The 18,488-nt window shown below is 40.4% G+C and overlaps 1 protein-coding gene across 1 annotated transcript in view; it reads right to left on the bottom strand.

Annotated features, from left to right (window-relative positions):
• Positions 1-17,383, bottom strand: part of rel (v-rel avian reticuloendotheliosis viral oncogene homolog) — a 54,373-nt gene extending 36,990 nt beyond the window's left edge. The window contains exons 1-4 of the mRNA XM_059986002.1: positions 17,252-17,383; positions 6,065-6,106; positions 5,819-5,955; positions 3,374-3,522 (exon numbers count right to left, since the gene is read on the bottom strand). Coding sequence (XP_059841985.1) covers positions 3,374-3,522; positions 5,819-5,955; positions 6,065-6,106; positions 17,252-17,258 — 335 coding nt within the window. The 5' untranslated portion in view covers positions 17,259-17,383. The remainder of the gene's footprint in view (positions 1-3,373; positions 3,523-5,818; positions 5,956-6,064; positions 6,107-17,251) is intronic.
• Between the last annotated feature and the right edge of the window lie 1,105 nt (positions 17,384-18,488).

Raw genomic sequence — 18,488 nt, 5'->3', positions numbered from 1 at the left:
TTATGTTGCCTTTTGGTGCTCAAAATGAGAAACTGCCTCTCTTTCCCACCACCACCACTGAATTCAGTTTGATTAACTCATACAACACTAAAGCAAAGAATAAATAAGTGGCATGGAATTTTAAAAAAATGAACTAATTAAAGACAGGAGAAAACAGAAAAATTAAAGTCCTGCAGATGTCAAAACTGTGAACTACAAACAGAAAATGCTAGATAAACTCAGTAGATTACACGTTCTGATGAAGATTATTTTCTCTTTCCACAGATGCTGGTTGATTTGTTTAATTTTTCCAGATTTTTTAAATTTTACTATTGTGAAATATGGTTACAAACAATTTTCATAAGAATGCAGAGTTGCTTTGCTATATTAGTAGAATGAGTCATAAGATATTGTGCTTTTAGATATTGGTGCTCAGGTTTGTTTGTTAGATTGCAAGGGATGCATCCCAATAGCTTTGGCAATGTATGGAAGAACTACCAAGATTAGGACAACACACACAAAATGATGATGGAACGCAGCAGGCCAGGCAGCATCTATAGGAAGACGTTTCAGGCCGAGACCCTTCGTCAGGACTAACTGAAAGAAGAGATAGTAAGAGATTTGAAAGTGGGAGGGGCAGATCCGAAATGATAGAAGACAGAAGGGGGAGGGATGAAGCTAAGAGCTGGAAAGTTGATTGGCAAAAAGGGATACAGAGCTGGAGAAAGGAAAGGATCATGGGATGGGAGGCCTGGGGAGAAAAAAAGGAGGGGAGTGCCAGAGGGAGATTGAGAGCAGGCAAGGAGTGATTGAGAGAGAGAGAGACAGAGAGAAGAGAGAGAGAAAAAAGGGGGGAATAATAAATAAGGGATGGGGTAAGAAGCGGTGGAGATGCATTAACGGAAGTTAGAGAAATTGATGTTTATGCCATCAGGTTGGAGGCTACCCAGACAGAATACAAGGTGTTGTTCCTCCAACCTGAATGTGGCTTCATCTTGACAGTAGAGAAGGCCATGGATAGACATTTCGGAATGGGACTGAGATGTGGAATTAAAATGTGTGGCCACTGGGAGATCCTGCTTTTTCTGGTGGACAGAACGTAGGTGTTCAGCGAAACGGTCTCCCAGTCTGCGTCGGGTCTCACCAATATATATAGAAGGCTGCACAGGGAGCATCGAACGTAGTATACCACACTAGCCGATTCACAGGTGAAGTGTCGCCTCATCTGGAAGGACAGTCTGGGGTCCTGAATGGTGGTGAGGGAGGAAGTGTAAGGGCAGGTGTAGCAGTTGTTCCACTTATGAGAATAAGTGCCGGGAAGGAAATCGGTGGGAAGGGATGGGGTGACGAATGGACAAAGGAGTCGCATAGAGAGCGATCCCTGCAGAAAGCAGAAAGTGGGGGGGGCGGGGAGATGTGCTTGGTAGTGGGATCCTGTTGGAGGTGGTGGAAGTTACAGAGAATTATATGTTGGACCCGGAGGCTGGTGGGGTGGTAGGTGAGGACAATTTTATAGACATAACTGAAATTTATCAAAACAAGCCAGTATAATTCTAGAAAAGGCAGGAAAAATCTATTTTAAGGTATTTACTGGAATATAAAAATTTATGACTCATATCAGTGATTGGTTACACAGTGCCACAATAGAGGAGATTTTCATTATTGAAATTGTAACTAATTAAGATTAGTTGCAAACTGGACATTTATAGGTTTTATAATAAAAAAAGGCAATCCTTTTTTCGGGCGACACACACAAAATGCTGGAATATCTCAACAGGTCAGGCAGATGAATGATTTACTTGAAGCACCAAAAGCCAACAAAATTTATAATCTAAATTGTATTCAACAATATTTTTAAAAATATCATAATTTTGTGCTGCTTAGTATGATGTCTCATGGTCTCCATGACGATGATTGCTCTTGGCAATTTTTTTCTACAGAAGTGGTTTGCCATTGCCTTAATCTGGGCAGTATCTTTACAAGACGGGTGACCCCAGCCATTATCAATACTCTTCAAAGATTGCCTGACGTCAGTGGTCACATAACCAGGACTTAGGATATGCCTCAGCTGCTCATAGAACCCCACCCACCAACAGCACCCGTGGCTTCATGTGACCCTGATTGGGGGGGGGGGCTACGCAGGCGCTATACCTTGTCAAAGGGTGACCTGCAGGCTTACAGAGACAAGGAGTGCCTTAAACCTTCTTTGGTAGAGATGCATCTCCACCCACCACCCAACCTTAACAAATTTAGGCTAAATGAAAATCCCAGCTAGTCATTTACGATGCATTGGAAACGTTAAATTGATTGGAAAGTCGACTTCTTCCCCATGTTACACAGAAAAAAGATTCACAAATAAAAATGATATGGCATGTATACCTAATTAATTAATTACATTGTTCTACTTCTCAACTTAATGGAACTGATGGTGCTTATATCAAAATTGTACATGCAATAAAACAGGAAAAAGAAACAGCTTACTTGGAATAGACTGTAGTAGATACATTTCTGGCTGCCCAGACCATTTCAGTTTTTTTCCCATGCAGGGAAAAGAGACAAAAAAGACTATTGTAGATTTAGGGTCCTTCTATAAGCACCACAGAGGCCAACCAGGCCTTTTCTGTAAATTTTGCTAATGCTGTTTTGGGAGATACACAGGCTTGGCCATGGTGACTAATATGGTGGTTTATTTCTCTCAAAAGGGAACTCCCCACACCCCACTGCCCTTGATTTAGTGCCTAGCCCATAGCCCAGTTGAACTTGGGAACTCCCCTTGTAGGGAAGGAAGCCATGTAACCTGCACTAGATGTGCCCTCTCTCTCTCTCGAAAACCTCAAACTAAGTAGCCAAACTTCTCAGGAGAGGGTTAGAAAAACATGTAATTAAAAAAGGGCTTAAAAAATCCCACTTCTCATTTTCAGAAGGACACACACATTTCTGATCACCAACTTCAAATCTTTGTTTTACCATACAATCTTTATACTGATATTTCTGAGGGCGACTACACTTTAATGTCAAGCAGAGATCTTCCATAATTATATTTTTAAGGAAGAACAATTCAAGGGATTCAATTGTTTCTCCCCCCCCCCATTTGTAAACAAAGTGTAAATATCATAGGCAAAGCTTGCATTTATCATTCATCTTGATTGACCCCAAACTGAGGAAACAGTTATGAGTCAACAATAGCTTGTGAAGTAACGTATGGGCTGGATCGTCACCCATCCTACTCTACATTTGTGACATATTTCTTTTTTTTTCTATTTAGTCACTGTTCCACATGAGTAAAATTATTTTTCCCCACTATTGCCATTTTAAAAATAATAAAGCAAAAATCAAAACATTCATGTACTTCTCTTGTAAGAAATAAAAATATTAGTTTACACTGGATACTTACCACAGAACTCTACGATCAGGGCCAAAGTCGGCTTCATAGAATCCATCTCTGCAGTCCTTCCCAACCAAGTCATGAGGGTGGGGCTTGAAGGGTTCAATCTTTGTTACTAAACTAACTAGAACTCTCACTCTTCCAAGATAATTCACAACCTTTGCCAAAAAGAAAAAAAACAAATCAGAATTAGGTAGCTATGAGAGGTAAACATTGGAAAAGGTGTGCAAAAGAATTAAGTTTAGAACTTTCTTTTAGACTTTCTCTGTTCCAGGTTTCTTAATTCTAAAAGTTCACATTGTCTTGAGACAGAAACAATCTACTTCGTTCAGCAGTAATATACCAGGACTGATGTTGTATACAGTTGATCTCATAAACCCAGTGATTCTGATCAAGTTCCTTCCCCTGCTAGGGAATTGATTTAGACTGTTATCATGCCATTTCTCAGACATATGGAAAATCAATATAATAAAACAGTCAGTGAAGCAGGTCAGACAGCATTGGGAAGTAAGGTCAATGGGCTGGAACCTGTAACTGTATACTGAACTCCTTGCATTTAACTCCAAATGGAAGAGATACTTCAGAGGATGCAGGAGATGTAAACATGCTGACTGATGTCCACCAGTGCTCCCAACTGGAGTCTATGTGGCATCCTGTGGTGCAGTTACAGACTTCTGCAATTCCTGGGAGTTAATCTGGGGATCTACTTGCTGAATTTAAGCAAAGCAGCAAACTCATTCATTTGAATGGGGGGGGGGGGGGTGGGAATAGTTATGAGAGAGATGAGTAAGTACATGTTATTTTATTCAGTTTAAAAATTGCTATCAAGTCTGTCCTAATTTTTGTGATTTTTAAAAATTGAATTGTATTATTGACTTCTTTGAATTCTTCAAAATGTTATTCATTTTGTAGACGGTGTTTGTTCTGGTTCACCTTTCCCATCTCCCACCATAGAATGAGAACATGATGTTTTGCAAAAGCCTTGATGAATGCAGGTCAATGCCATATTGGATAGGGTCAGCCAAATTATTAACTAATGTGCAGAGCAACAAACAACACTGATTTGCTACCAGCAGTTTATAGCCCTTGAGTCAAATTAATGAAGTGCCTGAAATAGTTTTGATGACTGGTCATCCACCAAGAACCTTAATGCCTTTTGCTTCAGATTTCTAGCAACCGCATTTTCGAGCTTTTCCAAACTCAATATAGGGGCTACTGGATTTAGAGTTTGGTGAAATTCAAAGCTAATTTTAATGGGTAGCTGCACGAATAAATGTACAAATGACATAACTGAAATAAATTAGACAGGTTCTGTTTTTTTTTAAAAAATAGAGTGGATTGTCTGTACCCCCTATGTGAAATAGCACATAAGCATTGGAGCTTCCAAGTAATTATGGTTCAGTAAAATTAAGGTTAATGGTAAATACAATAATAGCAATCATTATGCTGTCTACAACTTTAATTCACACTGGATTAAATTTTTACAAAGTAAACTTTCAGGAGAAAGATTCAACATAACACAAAAAATCAAATAGCAGGACTGCACACATAACAGGAAATTAATATGTAAAGAATGTATAATCTAGGAAGTTTAGTAGTTTCACTTCAAGTTTTATTAGATCAACAGTTATTTATAAATAAGTGCTGATTAAAGGTATTTTCTTTCCCCATTATTCTGCTGCAAGGTTACCTGTTTGTAATACTAACTTAGCCTCCCCTTTCTCCACAGACATTTACCCTTCACCCCTCTCTTCTGATTTGCTAGGTATTTCCATTAACCTCCTTTTGACCCAAGGGTTCAGCAACAGCTCAGACCTTCATTTCAGTTTTCCATCTCCTATTGTTAGTTTTCCCCTTCTAAGTTTCTGCAGTAAAATTATTAAGCAGACACCTCTCTTATCATAAAGATCACATTGGCTCAGATATCTATCCCTCCTCCCAGCTTCTGTAGGGTGCAAAACAAACTCATGACCCCAGTTCTGATGAAGGATCTGACCTGAAACAGTAACTGATTCCTTTTTAAATATGCTACCAATTTCCTGAGTATTTTCAACATTTTTAAAAATATAAATAAATTCTTGCCTTCGCACAATGGGATGATACTCATTAATCTAACCCCCTGGTCTTATTGTACCTTGGTCCAGAATATTTTTATGATGTGTAATGATGAATTAATGTCTATTGCTCACACAGGCAGTTCCTGAATTCAGTGAAAACAATTGGGAGAACCGTCAGCTACGTTACAATTCAAATTCTACTTAGCTTGAAAGAAAATCGCTTGGGAGTTATTCTACACCATGGAGTAAAACTACCTAATTTGTGTTCCCCATGGAAAACTTTCTTAGTTTTAGAACTCAGTTTACACATGTTTAAAAATGACTTTGAAAGGGTTTTTACAGTAAATGAGACATTTTCAGAGGAAACCATGTAAATAAATACTCTACAATATTTCACCTGTATAGAAGGATATGTTCTATTGTTATCCACACTGCGCTCCCCTGGAATACTACCCGCTGATCGTCCTTCGCATTTGTATCGGAAACGCATACCGCGTTGCTTGGGTTGCTCAACAATTTCAACATAAGGTTCACCTAAAATTAACAATAATTTCAGCAACATAGAATTCCAACTCATATATGACACAATGGAGAATTACAATTAGAAATACAGCTCTCTGTGCAATTCATAAAGATCTCTTACCTTGAAGAGGAGGTCTTGACATAACAGACAAGTGACCTCTCACTGTAAAGACAGAATGGTCATGACTTATTATAATGAATAAAACAGAAACGCACCATTCTACTTAAAGACGGCAATCTTGCCCAAATCAAGATTAGAATGTTAGAGGAGTAAATTATATGAAAGCAAATTAATGAAGATTAAATATAAAGAAATTCTAAACAAATAATTGGCATTGCCCTCTGATGAAGTCATCAGGAAACCACGCAAGTTTAAAATTAAAGGTTACCTGATTTACACCCACACGAGCTCAAACAGAAGCAATGCAACTCCTGCTAATATACATCTAAAAAAATTAAAATAATTTAGAGTCAGCCCACCTCGACTATACCGAACTATTAATCCCCCTACTCCCATTGACCTGCACCTGGACCACAGCCTTCCATGCCCCTCCTATCCATGTATGTATCTTAATTTCTCTTAAATATTGAAATAGAACCTGAAGCCACCACTTCCGCCAGCTCGTTCCACCCTTGGCATGACGAAGTTCCTTCACATGTTCTCCTTAAACTTTTCAACTTTCACATTTAACCCACGACCTCTTGTTCTAGTCTCACCCAACCTCAGTGGAAATAGCGTGCTTGAATTTACCCTTTCTATACCCTTCATAACTTTGTATACCTCTATCAAATTTCCATTAATTCTCCTACACTCTACAGTATAAAGTACTGACCTATTCAACCTTTACCTTATAACTGAGGTCCTTGAGTCTTGGCAACACCCTTGTAAATTCTCTCTGCACTCTTTCAATCCTTTTGGTCTTTCCTGTAGGCAGGTGACCAGAATTGCAACAATACTCCAAATTAGGCCTCAACAACTTCTTATGTAATTTCAACATAACATCCCAACTTCTGTACTCAATACTTAGATTTATGAAGACCAATGTGCCAAAAACTATTTTTATACCCCTATTTACTTGTGACATCACTTTCAAGGAATTACGAATCTGTATTCCCAGATCCCTTTGTTCTACCGCACTCCTCAGTACCCTACCACTCACCGGGCAAGTCCCACTCTGATTGGTCCTCCCAAAGTACAACACTTCACATTTGTCTGCACTAAACTCCATCTACCATTTTTCAGCTCATTTTTCCAGCCGGTCCAGATTCTGCTGCAAGCTTTGATAGCTATCCTCACTGTCTATTAGGCCCTAATCTTGGTATCATCCACAAATTGGTTAATCCAGTTTACTACATTATTATCCAGATCACTGATATAAATGACAAACAACAGCACTAATCCCTGTGGCACACAACTTGCCACATGCCTCTAGCTAGAGAGGCAACCATCTACATAGCTGTATAGCTTCCCCATGAAGCCAATGACTAATCTAATTTACTACACCATCCTGAATGCCAAGTGACTGAACCCTCTTGACTAACCTCTCATGTGGGAACTTGTCAAAGGCCTTCCTACAGTCTACGTGGACAGCATTTACTGCCTTATGTTCATCAACTTTCCTGATAACTTCCTTGAAGAACTCTATATAAGATTGGTTAGACATGACCTACCACCTTCAAAGTCATGTTGATCATCTCTAATTGGTCCCAGGTCTTGATACATATATATCCAGTCCCTTAGAATACCTTCTAATAACATATCCACAAATAATTTCAGGCTCACTGGCCTGTAATTTCTTATCTTATTTTTAGACCACTGAAGCATCAACTATCCGCCAACCCTCTGGCGCCACACCCATTGCTAAGGACATTTTAAATATTTCTGCTAGGGCCCCTGCAATTTTTGCACTAGCCTCCCACATGGTTCTGAAGCCCTGGGGATTTCTCCACCCTAATTTGCCTCAAGGCAGCAAACACCTCCTCCTCTGTTATCTGTATACAGTCCATGACCTCACTATTATTTTGCTGCACTTCAATGGACTTGTTGACTGGCTTTCAAGTTAACACAGATATAAAATATTACATTTAAGATTGCCCCCATCTCTTTCGGCTGCATGTGTAGTTGACCACTCTGATCTTCAAGAGAACCAGTTTTATCCCATGCCATCTGTAGAAGCCCTTGGGATTCTCCTTCACCTTGTCTGCTAGAGCAATCTCATGCTTTCTTTTAGTGCTCCTGAATTCTTCCTTTCTCTTGTATTTATTATACTCAATCACCTCAAATGTTCCTTCCTACCTATACCTGCTATGTACCTCCTCCTTCTTCTTAACCCCGGCCTCAATATCTCTTGAAAACCAAGATTCCCTAAACCTGTATGTCCTTGCCATTTATTCTGCTAAGGATTTACAAACTCTGTACTCTCAAAATTTCACTTGAAGGCCTTCCACTTATCAAGGACCCCTTTGCCTGAAAATGACCTGTATTGTCAGATCCTTTCTGATATTTCTCCAATTTAGAATCTCAACACAAGGACCAGACCTATCCTTCACCATAATTATACTGAAACTAATGACATTATGATCACTATGTTCCTCTGCTCAAACTTCAGTCAGCAACCCTGTCCCATTCCCAAATAGGAAATCAGCTTCACAGTCCCTCCAGCTGGGACTTCTACGTACTGATTAAGGAAACTTTCCTGAACACAAACTCTTTCCCATCCAGCCCATTTACAACACAGAAGTCCCAATCAATATTTCAGGAATTTTTCAGAAGGCATTTGATAAGGTGCCACACGAGGCTGATTAACAATATAAAATCCTATGGCACACAGGAAAGTTACTGGCATGGATAGAGGAATGGCTGACAGGCAAGATCCAGTGAGTGGAAATAAAAGGGGCCTTTTCTGGTTGGCTGTTGGTGACTAGTATTGGGATCACTACTTTTCACATTGTTTGTCAATGATTTAGATAATGGAATTGATGGCTTTGTGGCAAAGTTAGTGGATGATACAAAAATAGGTGGAAGGGTAGGTAGTGCTAAGGAAGCAATGCGATTGCAGCAGGACTCAGACAAATTGGAAGAATGGGCAAAAATGTGGCAGATGGAATGCAGTGTTGGGAGATGTATGAAAATGCATTTTGGTAAAAGAAACAATAGTGCGGACTATTATCTAAATGGGGAGAAGCTTCAAACATCAGAAGTGCAGAGGAACTTGGGAGTCGTCATGCAAGACTCCCATAAGGTTAATTTACAGTTTGAGTCTGTGGTAGAGAAAGCAAATACAATGTTGGCATTTATTTCTAGGGGAATAGAATATAAAAGACTTAATGCTGAGCCTTTATAAGATACTAGTCAGGCCATGCTTGGAATATTGTCAACAGCTTTGGGCCCCATATCTCAGAAAGTATGTATTGTCATCGGAGAGAGCCCAGAGGAGGTTCACAAGGATGATTCCAGGAATGAAGGGGTTAACATGAGGAGCGTTTGGTAGCTTTGGGCCTGTACTCACTAGAATTTTGAATAATGTGGGGGGGGGGTGCGGATCTCATTGAAACCTACTGAATGTTGAAAGGACTAGATAAAGTGGATGTGTGGAGGATGTTTCCTATGGTGGGGTATCCAGAACTAGAGGGCACAGCCTCAAAACTGAGGGGTGATCCCTTAGAACAGAGGTGAGGAGGAATTTTTTTCAGCCAGAGAGTAGCGAATCTGTGGAATGCTCTACCACAGACCGAGTTGGAGGCCAGATCTGTGGGAATATTTAACGCGGAAGTTGATAATTTCCTCATCAGCCAGGACATCAAAGCACATGGTAAGAAGGCAAATGTATGGGGTTGAGTGGGATCTGGGATTAGCCATGATGGAATGGCAGATCAGACTCGATGGGCTGAATGGTCTAATTCTTCTCCTATGTCTTATGGTGTTAATATGTGGAAAGTTAAATTCACCTACTATCACAACCTTATATTTCTTGCATTAGCCTGTATTCTCTCTACAAATTTGCACTTCCAAATTTCACTGATTATTTGGTGGTCTATAGTTTTCTGAAGGCTTTTCTCCCTTTAAAATATTGATTTAAAATATTCTCTCCATATAATATGGAATTTAGCTTTGGGCAATGTGTTACAAGCAATTGTTTTGTACAAAATACATAATAATTCTATTTTAACTAACTAATAGAATAAGCATCAATAAATGTTAGGTTTTGTATATGAAATACCTACAGTACAGTGCAAATTTTTAGGCGCCTTAGCTTTAAATATGAGCCCAAGACTTTTGCATAGTACTCTAACATAATTAATATAGCCCCTCCCATGCCTCCACTTCAGACACACAGAATACTAACTGTGGTAGTAATGTTTTTACTTTAAGCCTGACAATATGTCATAAAAGATTTTGTGTTTGGGGGAAAAATACTAGCTAAACCAAGATAAAGAAAGGTTATTTTGTGTAAATCAGTTGAGGAAATAATTCCTTGCCCTTCAGTATTAACTGTCCAGCTAGAGAGTCAGAATATGATAAGAAACAGAATTACAATGTTTTGAAACTGGGTCAAATGTTAGATTTTACAAGGCGAAGCAATGGTTTATACAGAAACTAATTACCAGTTAGTTTCAGACTCAATATGGTGCCAACTCCAAGAATCAAATATCTAATGAGCACAAATCATGTAAACAAAAATATCAATAGCTGGCACAGAAGCTGCACAGGATGCGGGGTTTTAAGCCTTACATATCATTCACTATGATTTCTCTGCATATTTTTCATAAACAAATTAAAATTGTTTTAATATCTTAGCGGATATGTTAAGATCAATGATGCCATAAATTTGTATTTTAAATTGTTCAACAGTACCAGAATAATGGGATGCACTCATTCAGGCAGTTGTGGGAAATTAAGAGACTTTAAAAACAAATATGTAGCAGTGGCACCAAACTTCTGAACTGAGTTCTCCACTCTAAGGATGTGTTACCGAGAGATTTCTACAAGAACAAGAAAGAAATTTCTCAAGGACCACTTGTAGATTTTAAAATTTAGAATATCAGCTGTAATAGATGAAAATCTCCAACTCATGACTACCTGTCCACCCCATCAATCATTTTTTGCCCAACTTGCGGAAGAATCTGCAAATAGAATCAAAAAATTGTACAAAACACGAAAGAGACCCTCTGTACCTCATGTCCATAGCATCTACACTTATCCTATTTGCATACAATAGGACTATATTCATCTATGATGAAAGGATCATAGCTGATCCTTTTCTTCTATCACCTCCTGAACCCCATTTCCCAGCCTTCTCCCCGTATATATTCATCTATGATTTGCCTATTTAAGTATCTATGTAACATGCTTCTTAAGCATAGTAATTGTATCCATTTCAACCGTAACCTTTGATGCCATGTCCAATCAAGAACCTATCAATCTCTGCCTTAAATACAGCCAGTGACCTGCCCTTCATGTGGCAACAAATTCCACAAATTCACCACCTTCTGGCTAAAGAAATTTATTGAGATACGGCACAAATAGGCCCTTCCAGCCCTTCGTGCTGTGCCACCCAACAATCCCCTAATTCTAGTTTAATCACAGGACAGTTTACAATGGTCAATTGGCCAACCAACTGGTACATCTTTTGACTGTGGGAGGAAACTAGAAAACTGAGCACCTGGAGGAAACCCACGTGGTCACAGGGAGAAGGTACAAACTCCTTGCAGGCAGCGGTGGGAATTGATCACTGGTCACCTGTACTGTAAAGAGTTGTGTTAACTATGCTAGCATGCCATCCATATTGAAAACCTTACCTTTTTTTTCCCCCCGTTAGTACATAGCTAGTGTGCTGAGAATGGGTCAGAGGTGGTGGTATGTTTTTGGTGTGAGATGTGGAAACTGTGGGTAACCTTCAGTCACCCTTATAGCTGCATCTGCATGAAATACATCGAACTGCAGCTCCTCTGAGATTATGTTAACGAACTGGAGCTGCAGCTCAATAAGCGTCGGCTGATGTGGGGCAATGAGGAGGTGATAGATAGGAAGCAGTCACCCCCATGTTGCAGGAGGAGTACGATCTACTTGGGGAAGCTGTGGTGACCTGTTCTCTGGCACTGAGTTTGGCTCTGTGGCTCAGAAGGGAAGGGGGGTAGGGAAAGAGGAGAAATGCAGTAGTGATAGGCAATTCCATAGTTAGAGCAGCTGAAAGCAGATTCTGTTGACGTGAAAGAGACACCCAGATGGTATGTTGCCTCCCAGGTACCAGGGTCAGGGAATGTCTTGGATCAGGTCCTTGGGGGAGGATGAATAGCTGGAAGTCCTGGTACCTATTGGTATAACAACATAGGTAGAAAAAGGGAGGAGCTTTTGAAGAGTCAATGTAACAAGTTAGGCAGAAAACTGAAAAGCAGGGCCTCCAAGATATTAATCACTGGACTACTGCCTATACCATGTACAAGAATGATTTGGCAGATCAAGGCATAGCTGAAGAATTAGTGCAGGGGACAGGGTTTCAGATCTCTGGATCATGAGGATCGTATCTGGGGATGGTATGACCTGTAGAAAAAGGACAGGTTGCACCTAAACCCAAGGAGGATCAATATCCTTGTGGACGGGTTGGCTATTGGTAGTGGGGAAGGTTTAAAGTAATTTGACAGGGTGGAGGGAACAGGAGTGATAGGGCCAAGGAAGAGGCAGTTGGTATACAAGCAGATGCAGTGTGTATTGAGATTGTGAGGAAGGACAATCAAAATTGCAGTCAGTGGGATGAATTAAAGTGTAATGGGGCCAAAATCAAAAAGGGTGACGAATACAGGATTGAAGGTGTTATATTTGAATAAATGTAGTATACAGAATAAGGTAGATGATCTTGTAGTGCAGTTAGAGATTGGCAGGTGTGGGCTTCTCTGAGCCACGACTGGAAGAAGATCATGGTTGGGAGCTTAACGTCTAAGGATACACATTGTATCAAAGGGACAGGCAGGTAGACAGAGGGAGTGAGGTGGCTCTGTTGGAAAAGAATGAAATCAACTTCTTAGAAAGATGTGACATAGGATCAGAAGATGTAGAATCCTTGTGAGTAGAGTTAAGAAACTGCAATGGTAAAACAACCATTGTTATACAGGTCTCTGAACAGTAGTTAGGATATGGGCTACAAATTACAATGCGAGATAGAAAAGGAATGCCAAAAGGGCAATGCTGCGATAATCATGGTGGATTTTAATATGCAGGTAGATTGGGAAAATCCCATGGTGCTGGATCCCAAGAGTGGAAATTTGCCTATGTGATGACTTAGAGCAGCTCGTGGTTGAGCCCAATAGGGAAATGGCAATTCTGGATAGGGTGCTATGTAAAGACCCAGACTTGATGAGGAAGCTTAAGGCAAAGGAACTCTTAGGAGGCTGTGATTGAAAGGTGCAGAAAAGATACATCCCAAAGATGAATAAGTTTTCTAAAGGGAGGACGAGGCAACTGTCTCTGACAAGGGAAGTCAAAGGTAACATAAAAGCAAAAGAGTGGGCATATAATATAGCAAAAATTAGTGGGAAGGTAGAGGATTGGGAAGCTAGCCAATAATATAAAAGAGGATACAAAAGTGTTTTCAGATATACAAGGAATAAAAGAGAGATCAGAGTGGATATTGGACTGCTAGAAAATATGCTGGAGAGGTAGAAATACGGGCCAAAGTATGACAGAGGAACTTAGTAAGTACTTAGCATCAGTCTTCACAGTGGAAGATACTAGCAGAATGTCAGATATGTGAGATTCAGGGAGCAGAAGTGAGTGTTGTTGCTATTACTAAGGTGATGGTATTTGTGAAGCAGAAAATTCTGATGCCAGATAAGTCACCTGCAGATGGACTACACCCCAGGGTTCTGAAAGAGGTAGCTCAAGAGACTGTGGAGGCATTTGTTACGATCTTTCAAGAATCACTAAATTATAGAATGGTTCCTGAGGACTGAAAGATTGCAAATATCACTCTATTCTTTAAGTAGTGAGGGGAACAGAAGAATGGAAATAATGGCCTGTTAGCCTGACTTCAGTGGTTGGAAAGATGTTTGAATCTATTAAGGATGAGACTTTGTAGTACTTGGAGGTACATGATAAAATAGGTCAACTTCAGAATGCTTTTCTAAAGGGGAAATTGTGCCTGACAAATCTGTTGGAATTCTTTGAGGAGATTACAGGCAGGATAGACAAAGGAGAGTCAGTGGATATAGTTTATTTTGGTTGTCAGAAGGCCTTTAACAAAGTGCCGCATGTAAGGCTGCTTAACAAAATATGAGCCCATGGTATTATGACAAAGGTGCTGGAATGAATGGCCTGTCACCAGCAGACTATCAGGAGGTAAAGAGTGGGAATAAAGGGGCCCTTATCCGATTGGCTGCCGGTGACTGGTCATGTGCTGCAGGGGTCAGTGTTGGGACCACTTCCTTTCACATTCTACGTCAATGATTTGCATGAAGGAATTGATAGTTTTGTGGCCAAGTTTGCAAATGATACGAGAATGAGTAGGAGGGCAGGTAGTGTTGAGGAAGTGGGGTGTCTGCAGAGGATTTAGATTGGAGGAATGTGCAAAAAAGTGGAAGATGGAATACAATACTGGGAAATGCATGGTCATGCATGTTTGCAGAAGGAATAAAGAAACGGACTATTTTGTAAATAGGGATAAAATTCAAAAATCCAAGGTACAGAGCGACTTGGGAGTCCTCATGAAGGATTCCCTAAAGGTTAACTTGCAGGTTGAATTGGTGGTAAGAAAGGCAAATGCAATGTTAGCATTCATTTCAAGAGGACTAGAATATAAAAGCAAGGATGTAATGCTGAGGGTTTATAAAGCACTGGTCAGGCCATACTTGAAGTATTGTGAGCAGTTTTAGGCCCCTTATCTAAGAAAGGATGTGCTGGCATTGGAAAGAATCCAGAAGAGGGTCATGAGAATGAGTCCAGGAATTAAAGGGTTAACATATGAGGAGCATTTGATTGCCCTGGTCTGTGCTTTCTGGAATTTAGTATAATGGGTGGTGCAGGGAGAAGAGGGGGAAACTCATCGAAACCTATTGAATATTGCAAGGTCTGGATAGAATGGATGTGGAGAAAATGTTTCCTGTAGTGCAGGAGTCTAGGGCCAGAATGCAGTTTCAAAATTGTGAATGTCCATTTTTAACAGAAATAAGGAAACATATCTTTGGCCAGAGGGGTGTGAATCTGGAATTCTTTGCCACAGATGGATGTGCAGGCCATGTCACTGGGTATACTTAAGGCAGAGGATGAAAGGTTCTTGATTAATCAAGATATCAAAGGTTACAGGGAGAAGGTAAGATATTAAGGTTGAGAGGGATAGAATATAGAACATAGAAATCTACAGCACATTACGGGCCCTTCGGCCCATAATGTTGTGCTGACCATGTTGTGCTATACAAATAATCAGCAGGTTTCAATTAGACCTTCCCCCATTCATGTGATTAGAGTACAGAAGCAGAGATATCAAATGCTCAAATATAAACCTTCTCACTCTGGAAATCTCTAATAAATCAGTCATGATGAAATGACAGAGCAGACTCAATGAGCTGAATGACATAATTCTGCTCTTAGGTCTTACCATCTTATCTTTCACTGAAAACTCTTTCCCTTCATTTTAAAGCTATGCCATCTTTTTTTAAACACATTCCCACCATCTGAAAAAAGATTGACTAACCACTCTGTGTCTGCCTCTCATAATTTCAGGTTCTTTTGTCAAGCAGCCCTAGGTTTCCTTCACTCCAGGGAAAATAATCTCAGCCCATCCCATTTCTCCCTGTAATTAAAGAGCTCCTAATCACGCTACTCCCTGATGAATCTCTTCTGCACTCTTCCCAGCACAGCCAGCAGTCACATGATAAGTCAGATAATGTCTTCCTGATGATGATTTATGGACAATCGGAACATCCCCTCCTTTTCTAAAATGCATCACAAGATTGATTTTATGCGTCTGCTGATGTACTTGAGCCGACTTCATTTGAAAGGTGACATCTCCAAAGGACTCAAACTTCCTCCATACTCCACTGGAGCGTCAGTCTACACTTCGTGCGCAAGTCAATAGAGTGGGAGTTTTTTAAAAAAAACTGAATCAGTGGTTCATCCTCACAACCCCATTTTCACGCTGTTGTCTCTCAGAGAGGGCATCGGAGATTGCACCGTAAGCCTTTATATGTCTACTGTCAAAAGGTAACTTTGCCAAATGTTTGATTGACAGGAAAACAGCCGCTTTGAACCACGGCCCGGCTACACAACGTGCGCCACCTTGTGGGGACAGCACTTTTTCAGTTTGATGGGACTGCGAATTGTACTTGGTTTTTCCACTAGCATCGCCCTGCCCCGTTAATCGGTAGAAATCTGTTTCTTTAAACATTAGATTGGGGGCAACTGAGGACCAAGGCAACCAAAAGTTAATCCTTAATATTAACTTCCTGGGGCTAGTCCCAATGCATCCCGTTGCAGAGACTCTATTATATTTGTGCAAAGATTTCGCTGCCTATTGAACAGCTCTCCATCAGAGAAAGTTCCGCCTACTTTCCATTTTAGCTCAGGTTTAAATTTGTGAACATAAGGAAAATTTCTGGTCGGTTTTGCTCTCGCTGTCGCCCACTAAAGTTTCACGATAAGTCTCAGCCGCGGTTTCATCAGACATTTGTTTTATGAACAGTAGCAACTTTCAAACTCGTTTTTACTTTCACTCAATACTTCCTCATCCAGCCAGTGCAGCGGGCTCGGCTGTTTTGGGGTTCGAGATCTGCCAGAGAAATGCCGGCAGCTTTAGGGAGTTGGAATAAAACATTAAATAAAGCTGCTGTTTATCAATTTAACACGCCTTCAGATTCCCTCCTACTGCTGTTTCCGATATTCAAAGGCATGGGTGACATTTGAGGCTGAAGCCGGGCACCCATTTCTCCCCGGCTTCCCGCGACCCCTGGGTCCGGCACTCCGTGCAACCCTAGTCCTTGGACTACCGAGAGGCTACGAACTGCCCTTCTTCAACACGGTCGCGGCGGCGGAAGCCTGTTAACAGACGGGCAAATCGCAGACAGTTGGAGTGCGAAGTGCTCTTTTTGCATGGCTTAATCTGGAGTGGATTTAAAATATGAACACATAGTCCCATAAACTCTGATTCCAAAAGGGACGAGTTCTGGGCCAACAACGAAACTGCTATTTCGACCGTTAAGTGTTAAAGTACAGTACTCTGAATCGCTAGACGCAATTCTGCCAATAAGATTCAGCGAAGTTCAGAAATAACTTTAGCAACTAGAACAAAAATATTTCATTACTTGATTACTAGCGTCTTACCGTCCATGGCTGTTTGCCCCGCAATCCCTTAATATCTCACAGAATTATTCCGATATGTAACTTCTGTCCTCACTCGTAAATGTCCTGGTTGTCAAACTGTAAGAGGCCCCCGTGAGACTCATAAAATTCACCAGGGAAATTCCGCTCCGCCTCCTCGCTGACGTAATGTAAATCTGGTACATAGCTGTGTCAATTAGCAAGGAGAACCTCTCAAACTAATTCATTGTTAACGAATGAATGAATTTTACTGAAGGTGATTTGAATTTAAATTAAGCTTTTTCACATATCTTTCTGAATCTCCAGAAGTATTTAAGCTTTGTTTGTTATAAAAGGACATGTAGGTAATATTATAAACAAAGAAATAAAAACAAATGACCTATTCCCCAGGGTGAATCGCAGAGGCTCCAGGTTAGTTGATTCTTGACGCAAAGGCTTTGCTGTGACCGTGTTTTTGCCCTTCTGGATGAACGACTCACCACCTTGATCTTTAATTCGAAATCGCCTGAAATTTGCATGTGACGATGTTCTCTTGAAAATGAGTTATAAAAAGGGAGTAAAATGCATCTGTTATACAAAAACCTCGACCAGGTGGGAAGGGACGCAGCTCATTGAAACGATTGACTATAAAGGAAGTAATTGGGAAGGCCAACTCCGAAGGAGTCCTTGGAGCATATTCTCCCCAGAACACTGTTTCATCAGATGGTGAAGCAAAAGTCGTGACAAGACCCAGTTCAAACACTGGTATCACCTGGATCTTATCATTAACCATTCTGCAATGGACACCAATGAATGCTGGATTGATCACCACCTCATCCACTCAATTATCTTCAACTGGATTGTAGCAAGAGGTTCAATGTTGTAGTGCCCAAGGATCCCAGCAAAGGGAATCCCTTTCAGACAATGTCTGCCAGATAATCGGTCAACTCCCAGACCTCCCAACTGAGCCTAGGGCTGCCCTGAAAGATTACTATAATTGGCACCTGTGTGGAAACCCTTCAACCAAGACGACTGAATAGAGATTACATGATGATGATCATCTGTGGAAGAGTCAATGGTTCTCAAGTGGCCTATATTGCAAATTATCCCCAATCTCCAGGGATGGATTAAAGAGGAAATTTCAATAAAAATTAAAAAATGACATACAAAGCAGGACATAAAATAGAAAATAAGTGATCAGAATATACATGATCATGTTTATACTTGAAGCAAAAGTTGAAATTCCTTTGATAGTTAGCTA

Source organism: Hypanus sabinus, chromosome 12 (genome assembly GCF_030144855.1).
Source record: "Hypanus sabinus isolate sHypSab1 chromosome 12, sHypSab1.hap1, whole genome shotgun sequence".
Lineage (NCBI taxonomy): Eukaryota > Metazoa > Chordata > Chondrichthyes > Myliobatiformes > Dasyatidae > Hypanus > Hypanus sabinus.
Note: the sequence above shows the minus strand (reverse complement) of the source record. Positions and strands in the feature narration are given on the sequence as shown.